This window comes from Eptesicus fuscus, chromosome 6, assembly GCF_027574615.1.
Source record: "Eptesicus fuscus isolate TK198812 chromosome 6, DD_ASM_mEF_20220401, whole genome shotgun sequence".
NCBI classification, from domain to species: domain Eukaryota; kingdom Metazoa; phylum Chordata; class Mammalia; order Chiroptera; family Vespertilionidae; genus Eptesicus; species Eptesicus fuscus.
In genome coordinates, this window is record NC_072478.1 from 21,118,060 (window position 1) to 21,126,692 (window position 8,633).

General features: G+C 43.1%; 1 protein-coding gene across 4 annotated transcripts in view; it reads right to left on the reverse strand.

Moving 5' to 3' along the window:
* The window catches only part of ADGRE3 (adhesion G protein-coupled receptor E3), a 59,968-nt gene extending 51,443 nt beyond the window's left edge, over positions 1-8,525 (reverse strand). For 2 of the 4 annotated variants that reach the window (XM_054717385.1, XM_028134615.2), the window contains exons 1-2: positions 3,247-3,370; positions 101-151 (exon numbers count right to left, since the gene is read on the reverse strand). In XM_054717385.1, the coding sequence (XP_054573360.1) occupies positions 101-151; positions 3,247-3,271 (76 nt within the window). In that variant the 5' untranslated portion in view covers positions 3,272-3,370. Of the gene's footprint in view, positions 1-100; positions 152-3,246; positions 3,371-8,502 lie in introns of those variants that run through there. The other 2 variants (XM_054717383.1, XM_054717382.1) reach the window with 2 other exon arrangements.
* Between the last annotated feature and the right edge of the window lie 108 nt (positions 8,526-8,633).

The window sequence follows — 8,633 nt, forward strand, 5'->3', positions numbered from 1 at the left end:
TTTTCTAGATTGTTGGAGGATGTGGGTGTCCCCAGGTTCATCCTTAGTCTACCCCCTCCCTGGTCTCTGATGATGGAAGAGGCGGGCTTTTTGCACTCACAGTTGGCCTTCTGAATCATGACTCCTGACAAACTCAGCAGAATGAAGAGTCCTGGAACAGGCAAAAGGGAGAGACATGAAACTATTGAGAAAAGATTTCAGGAAGCTCTCCAAGGACTATGTATCAGTTATCTACTACTGTAAAATAAACCGTCACAAAATGTAGCAGCTTAAAAATAGCAACCTTCATTTTATTATGATTCCTGTGGGCCAGAGATTTGGGAAGAGCCTAACTGGATGATTCTGACTCAGGGTTTCTTTCTTTTTTTAAAAATATTTTATTGACTTTTTTTACAGAGAGGAAGGGAGAGGGATAGAGAGTTAGAAACATCAATGAGAGAGAAACATCGATCAGCTGCCTCCTGCACACTCCCCACTGGGTATGTGCCCACAACCAAGGTACATGCCCTTGACCAGAATCGAACCTGGGACCCTTGAGTTCACAGGCCAACACTCTATCCACTGAGCCAAACTGGTTAGGGCAGGGTTTCTTATATTGTTGCAGTTACACAGTGGCTGGAAACTATTTGGGCATTACTGTCCCTTCTTGTGGTCTCAGGGCCTGAGGTAGTTTAGGCTTAATCCTAACATGACAACCTTGGTCAGGCTGCATAGGAATCAAAGTTTATCTCATGTCCACCAAACTAGTCCACCCTCATCTACATCCATCACCCCCAAACCCTTCAATTACTGGGAACCACTTTTTAAAACCTTTATCAAGGTATAATTAGTATACAAAAATCACACACATTTAATGTCTTCATCACCATATATCCATGATACCATCACTACAGTCAAGGTACTAAAACATATCCATCATCTCCAAAAACTTCCTTGTGTTCTTTCGTGTTTTTCTTCTTTCTTTGGTAAGAACACTCACCATGAAATCTACCCTTTTAACATATTCTGAAGTGCACAATACTGCATCATTAACTCTAGGTACTATGTTTTACAGTGGATTTTTATACCTTATTAATCTTATATAACAAAAACTTTATAACCATGGAAAAACAACTCATAATTTAAGCCCTCCCTCTAGCATCTGGAAACAACCATTTTATTTTCTGCTTCTATGATTTTGACTACTTTAGATACTTCCTATAAGTAGGAGCATGCAGTATTTTTTCTTCTGTGTCTGGCTTATTTCACTTAGCGTAATGTCCTCGAGATTCATTCATATTTTCACAAATGGCAGGACTTCCTTTTTTTTTTTTTTAAAAAAAGGTTGAATGTTATTTAATTGTATGAATATACTAAGTTTTCTTTTTCTTTTTGTTTAAAGTATTACAAATAGTACATATGTCTCCTTTCCCCTGCCCCATTGACCTTCCCCCTGGCCTCCCCTACCCCCCAGCACATGCCCTCACCCCAACCACCCAGTGTCTTGTGTCCATTGGTTATGCTTATATGCATGCATATAAGTCTTTCGGTTGATCTCTTACCTCCTTCCCCCAACCCTCCCCAGCCTTCCCACTGTAATTTGACATCTGTTTGATGCTTCACTGCCTCTGTATATATCTTTTTATTCATCAGGTTATAATGTTCTTTATTATCCATAAATGAGTGAGATCATGTAATATTTTTCTTTCACTGACTGGCCTATTTCACTTAGCATAATGCTCTCCAGGACCATCCATGCTGTTGCAAATGGTAAGAATTCCTTCTTTTTTATAGCAGCATAGTATTCCATTGTGTAGATGTACCATAGTTTTCTAACCCACTCATCTGCTGATGGGCATTTAGGCTGTTTCCAAATCTTAGCTATGGTGAATTGTGCTGCTATGAACATAGGGGTGCATATATCCTTTCTGATTGGTGTTTCTGTTTTCTTAGGATATATTCCTAGAAGTGGTATTACTGGGTCAAATGTCAGTTACATTTTTAAATTTTTGAGGAAACGCCATACTGTTTTCCACAATGGCTGCACCAGTCTGAATTCCTGCCAACAGTGAAGGAGGGCCAATGCATGAAATTTGTGCAAGAGTATATATATACTGGGCCTTCCTTTCCCTGGATGCCAGCACCAGCTTCCCTCTGGCACCTGGGACCCGGGCTTCCCTCACAGCCCCAACTTTGTACAGAAGGTCTTCCAGAAGGACGCCCAGTCTAATTAGCATGTTATGCTTTTATTATTATAGATGTCATGAGAGGGAACATGGCATTTGCTTTCAAGTAGTCTATATTATTTTGATAGAATTTATGATGTGTCTCTCCTTCTGCAAATAAATAACCGTGAGGCTTTAAGTCTATAATCTTTCCATAATGCCACTTCACATCTGTAACGTGAAGATGCTGTGTCATAATGAGTGGAAAATAATTTTATCTTGATGCCAGGCTAAAGCAGGTGCTTGATAAATGTAAACTATTATTGATTTTGTGGCTGTTGACAGTTCTTTGACCTGGAGCCAGAAGGATGGACTGGATTTCAGAGTTGGGGAACTATTTACAAAGAAGTTGTGGTTGAAGCCACAGGATTATGGGATTCCTTCAGGGAGAGGGAATAGCCAAAGAGATGAAGACCCCAAGAAGAATCCTGTGGAAAGACTATTATAGCAAATATCTGGAACCAGGTGGCTTCGGTAGAATCCTGTCTCTGCCATTTATAAAGTGTGTGACTTTTGACAAGCAACATAACCCTTTTGTACCCATTTTCTCATCTGTATGATGGGGATAATAATAGTATCTGCCTCACTTCTCAATTTTTGGGCCTATTGAGAGGATTAAATGGGTTCATACATATAAGGTGCAGGTTAGTGTTAAAAAATATTGGTTGTTATTAATAACATTCTTGGTACAGGAAAAGGAAAAGGGTTAGGGGAGAAAGAATAGCAAGAGAGGCAAAGAATGAGTTAGGGCAGTGCTAGGTCAAAGAAGTTGTCAGGAAAGACAGGATATCAATTAAAAACCAAAACCTGTATAGAATAAGATGAACAACTCACTGGATTAGACCATAAGAAAAAATTTAGGGATAATTGGGAGGATTGTTTAAATAGGGTGGTGAAGTAGGAAACCATAATTTAAGAGAAAAGGAGAGTGTTCAAAGAAAAACAGAGAAAAGAGAAGAAGGAAAAGACAGTTAATTGTTAAACTGAGTAGCTCCTGAAAGGGGATAGGTTAAGATACAGTCATGGTCAAGGTTACACATACCTTGAAGAAGTGATGGCCCTCTCATTCCTGCATGCAGGTAATCCTTAGCAGCCAACTCTGAAAGCTCTGTACTGTGCTTTAAGCCAACCACTTTTTCTGTGTTAAAGTGATCTCTCGAGAATTGACTTAAGTACCTTAGGTCAACTGACTTAGGAAATTGTTCTCAGAAAAATGAACTTCTCATTTTTCGCCATCAGAACATGGTTCTGTTTTTTATTTGTTTATTTTCTATGCACTGACTTAGGAAATTGTTCTCAGAAAAGTGAACTTCTCTTTTTTCACCATCAGCCCCACAGTTCTGTTTTTATTTTTTAAACTAGAGGCCCAGTGCACAAAATTCGTGCTCGTGGGTGGAGGATCCCCTCAGCCCAGCCTGCACCCTCTCCAACCTGGAACCCCTCGGGAGATGTCTGACTGCCAGTCTAGACCAGCAGTCAGACATCCCTCTCACAATCCTGGACCCCTGGCTCCTAATTGCTCACTTGCCTGCCTGCCTGGTTGTCCCGAACTGCCCACCCCCTTGCCGGCCTGATCACTCCTCACTGCCTCTACGTGCCAGCCTGATTGCCCCTACCTGCCCCCCCCCTGCTGGCCTGGTTGCCCATAACTGCACCCCTGCCAGCCTAGTCACCCCTCACTGCCCCCCCTGCCAGCCTAATTGCCCCCAACTGCCTCCCCTACCAGCCTTGTTGCCCCCAACTGCACCCTCCCCCCGCCAGCCTGGTCACCCCCAACTACCCCCCTCTGCCGGACTGGTCACCCCTAACTGCCCCCCCCCGCCAGCCAGGTTGCCTCCAACTGCCCCCCCTGCCAACCTAGTCACCCCTCATTGCCACCCTTCCAGCCTTATCGCCTCCAACTGCCCCCTGCCAGCCTAGTCACCCCTCATTGCCCCCTTCCAGCCTTATCACCCCCAACTACCCCCCACCCCCCGCCGGCCTGGTTGCCTCTTACTGCCCCCCCTGCCAGCCTGGTTGTCCCCAACTGCTCCCCCTGCTGGCCTGGCTTCCCCTCGCCTGGCTGCCCCTCATGGCCCCCTGCTTGCCTGGTTGCCACATGCAGCCTGCTGTTCAGTCATTTGGTCGTCTCTCACTAACCCTCCTGCTGGTCTGGTTGCCCCTAAAGCCCCCCTCCCCTGCTGACCTGGCTGCCCCTCATGACCCCTGATACCCACAACTGCCCCCCCCTGCCAGCCTGGCTGCCCCTCATGGCCCCCTGCTGGCCTGGTTGCCACATGCAGCCTGCTTGTTCAGTCGTTTGGTCGTCCCTTGGGCTGGCCCTGGGAGGCTGGGCAGCTGACATCCAAGGCTTGCCTGCACCCCGGGCCAGCCCTGGGTGGCTGGGAAGCTGCCATCTGAGGCTTGCCTGTGTCTCGGGCTGGCCCTGGGCTGCTGGGGGCTGAGGGGACTGGGGGACTCCAGAGGCAGGCATGCAGAGTGGCCAGACCCGCGGGGGGTGGGGGGAAGAAGGGGCCTGGCGGTGCCACGTGCGTGCTGCAACAGTGGGGCTGAGGGGACTGGGCACCGCTATCTTGTGACTGTGGATGCCGCCATATTTGAGGGTGTGACAGTCAATTAGCATATTCCCTCTTTATGGGCTGTGGGCACCACCATCTTTGTGAGGGTGTGGTGGTCAATTAGCATATTCCCTTTTTATTAGATAGGATTCCCATCCAAGGATATGTTTTTATTGATTCTAGAGAGAGATCAAGGGGGAGGGAGAAAGGGAGAAACATTGATGTGAGAAACATTGATTGGTTGCTTCCCATACACACCCCGACCAGGGATCAAACACACAACCTAGGTATGTGCCCTGTCTGGGAATCTAACCCGTAGCCTTTTGATGTATGGGACAATGCTCCAACCAACCGAGCCACCCAGCCAGGGCACATGGCTCTGCTTTTCATTTGTTTATTTTCTATGTCTTTCTGCACTTGTTTTCTTTTTTAAAAATTGTATTTATTGAGTGACATTGGTTCACAAAACCATAGATTTCAAGTGTACAATTCAATAAAACATCATCTGCACAGTGTCTCTTGCACCCATTGCTCCAAGCAAAGCTGCTCTCTATACTAATTTTCTCCCTTTTGTCCACTTCCACCCATCTCTCACCTCCATCCCCATTTTCTTCTGGCTATCACCATATTGTTGTTTGTGTCTTTGTGTTATGTATATATGTTTTTCTTGCTTAATTCCTTCACATTCTTTCATCCAGTACGCCCACCCTGCCATCTAACAGCTGTCAGTCTGTTCCATGTATTCATGCCTCTGTTTCTATTTTGTTCATTAATTTATTTTGTTTATTAGATTCCACATATAAGTGAGATTATGGTATTTGTCTTTCTCTGGCTGACTTACTTCACTTAGCTTAATGTTCTCCAGGCCCATCCATGCTGTGGCAAAAAGTAAGATTTCCATCTTTTTTTATGGCCAAGTAGTATTCCATTGTGTAAATGTACCACTGCTTTTTTATCCACTCATCTACTGATGGGTACTTGGGGTGTTTCTAGATCTTGGTTACTGTAAATAATGCTGCAATGAACATAAGAGTGCATATATTCTGTTGAATTAGTGTTTTGGGTTTCTTAGGATATATTCCCAGAAGTGGGATTGCTGGGTCAAATGGACCTCGGTTCTTGTGTTCTTGAGGGAAATATTTCAATCAAGAGATGAAGTGTAGAAAATCAAGCAAGGATTTATTGACTGCAGCAAAAACATTCTTAGGACCGTGAAATAAGGAAGGCCATAGAAGAAGCAACAGGAGAATTGAGGCTGGGCTGCTTTGGCTCACTGGGAAGTCAAAGAAAAGGGGCCTTGGAGACAAGTCAAGGAGGTTAGCCTGGGACAAGATGCTGTCGCCCATTGCTCCCTTGGTTGTAAGACTCATGAGGTCCTTCAGAGGTTAGGGGATACATGCCTGTGGGGGAAGAAGAGGAGCAGGGGGAAGGGAATGGCACAGTCTTGCTCCCTGGAGGGAGAATGCACTGGGACTTTCATTTTCAGGGGTTTCAAAGGATGGGTGTTTAAGGGAGTTCTTAGGGGTGGATCAATAGAATATTCATCAGTTTTATGCTGATATACCAAAATGAGCTTTATTTTCTTAACTTGTCTGTCATTGGGTGTGGTTGGCAAATGGCACTTAACTGGATTTCTATTATTTGTTTCCACGAATAGGGTGATTTAATCTACCAATGCTCTGGTTGGGGAGAAGTCGAAACCATTTACTCTTAAGTATCCTTAGTTTAGGGAAGATAGGATTTACTAGGTGGCTGCAAACTGCTGTTTAACTGTCTGTCTTAGTGTCCCTATTCCACTTCTCCTGGAATTTTCCTAGCTGCCTACTATATCATTATCTAAACTACATAACAAATGCAATATATTTATTCATTTTTTCTAAAATTTAATGAGTTTATTTGAGCCAAACTAACAAAATATGCCAGGGAGCAAGATCTCAAATGCTCTGGAGAATAACAATTTTGTAAATACGTATTTTTATAAAATATATTTTTTCAATTAGTTGACATACATTATATTAGTTTCAGATGTACAACATAGTGATTAGACATTTATATAACTTATGAAGTGATCACCCCAAAAAATACCCATCTGACTACATAGTTATTACAATATTATTGACAATATTGCCATACTTCACATCCCCATGACTATTTTGTAATTACCAATTTGCACTTCTTATAATTCCTTCTCCTTAACGAATACATAATTTTAAGAAAGAAGAGTCAGATTTCCTATCTATTGTCTTGAACAGATTTTCATATCTTATTTTAGAGAGAAAGGCAAGTTGTAGAAGAAATAAGATACAGTGATGAGCCTCTTAATAATGGGGATGCATTCTGAGAAATACATCAGAGGTGGCATCATAGAGTGCACTTTAACAACCTACATGGTATAGCCTACTGCACACCTAGGCTATATGATGTAGCCTATTGCTCTGTAAAGGATAAAACATAATTTCCTCTCTACCCTGCTGGGTTCTTGACAAGACATCTCTGTATTAGAAGATTAACAGGAGAAAAAGAAACAAAAGTTTAATAACATGTATACCTCCTATATACATGGGAGAGACTGTAAAACTGAATAACTCACCAAAAGGGCTAAAGCCACCACCTTAAATACCACCCTTAACTAAAGACAAAACAAGATATTGGGGGTGGGAGGAGTCAGTTATGGGAGGTTACCAGGAAAAACATAATAGAGAAAAGTAAGGTTGTTATGCAGATTTTAAATCTTTGTCTTCTCATTGAAATTGGATCTCAAAAGAACTGTTGGCCCAGAAAGAAACTCACTACAGACTGATTCATTTGCCTGTCACCATAACCATTATTGCTTGTCTCATTTTCGGTTCTTATAAGTGTATTTCTAATAGCACATGATTTCACTCATCTAGGGGAAATGATGAACAACATAGACTGATGAACAAGAATAGACCCAGAAACAAGGAGGCATGGATCAGACTGTCGGGCCTCAGAGGGAGGGTAGGGGACGGTGGGGGTAAAGGGGAGAGATCAACCAAAGGACTTGTGTGCAAACATATGAGCCTAACCAGCGGTTAAGGACAACAGGGGGGTGGGGGCATGTGTGGGGAGGGGTGTGGGATGGGGATGGGGGGATGAGGACAAATATGTGATACCTTAATCAATAAAGAAATTAAAAAAAATCTTTGTCTTCTGCATTGATAAGAGTTTCTTGAGATAAGGAGGGAGACACCCTTACAAATGAAGGTTTCCCTTACTAGTGTAAATGTCTCTTACAATGAGTAACTTCTACTTGGTTTTCAAAGACATTATTTTTGTATTACAAATTCTGTTCCCCTACAGCTACAAAACTGCACAGCATGTTACCGTACTGAATATTGTAGGTAGTCTATAATAATAAAAGGGTAATATGCTAATTAGACCAGTCATCCTGCAAGCATCATTCCGGATGTCCTTCTGGATGAAGCCAGAGTTGGAGCAAAGCCTGGCTCCTGGGTGCCAGAAGAAAGCCGGTGCTGGCAGCAGGGGGAAGGAAGGCCTACTCTTGCACAAATAGTTAAGTATTTGAGTAATGCATTGCGTTAAAACATGAAGCCAGCTAGTAAGTCACAAGGGATAGGAATTTTTCAGCTCCATTAAAATCTTAAGGAACCACCATGGTATATTAAGTCATTAGTTGACTGAAATATCTTTATGCAGCTCATGACTATATTTGATGCTTTTTTTAAGATAAATTATTAAGACTGAAAAGTAAATCTTACCTAGGATATATTTTTGTAGGGAGTTGGATTAAGCCAAAGGAGTAAGGTAGAGGCCAGAGAAGGTGAGAGGAAAGTTAAACATTGAGCATTCACCATGCCAGCGAGGCCCCGCCCACCAAGCCCAGGTCCCG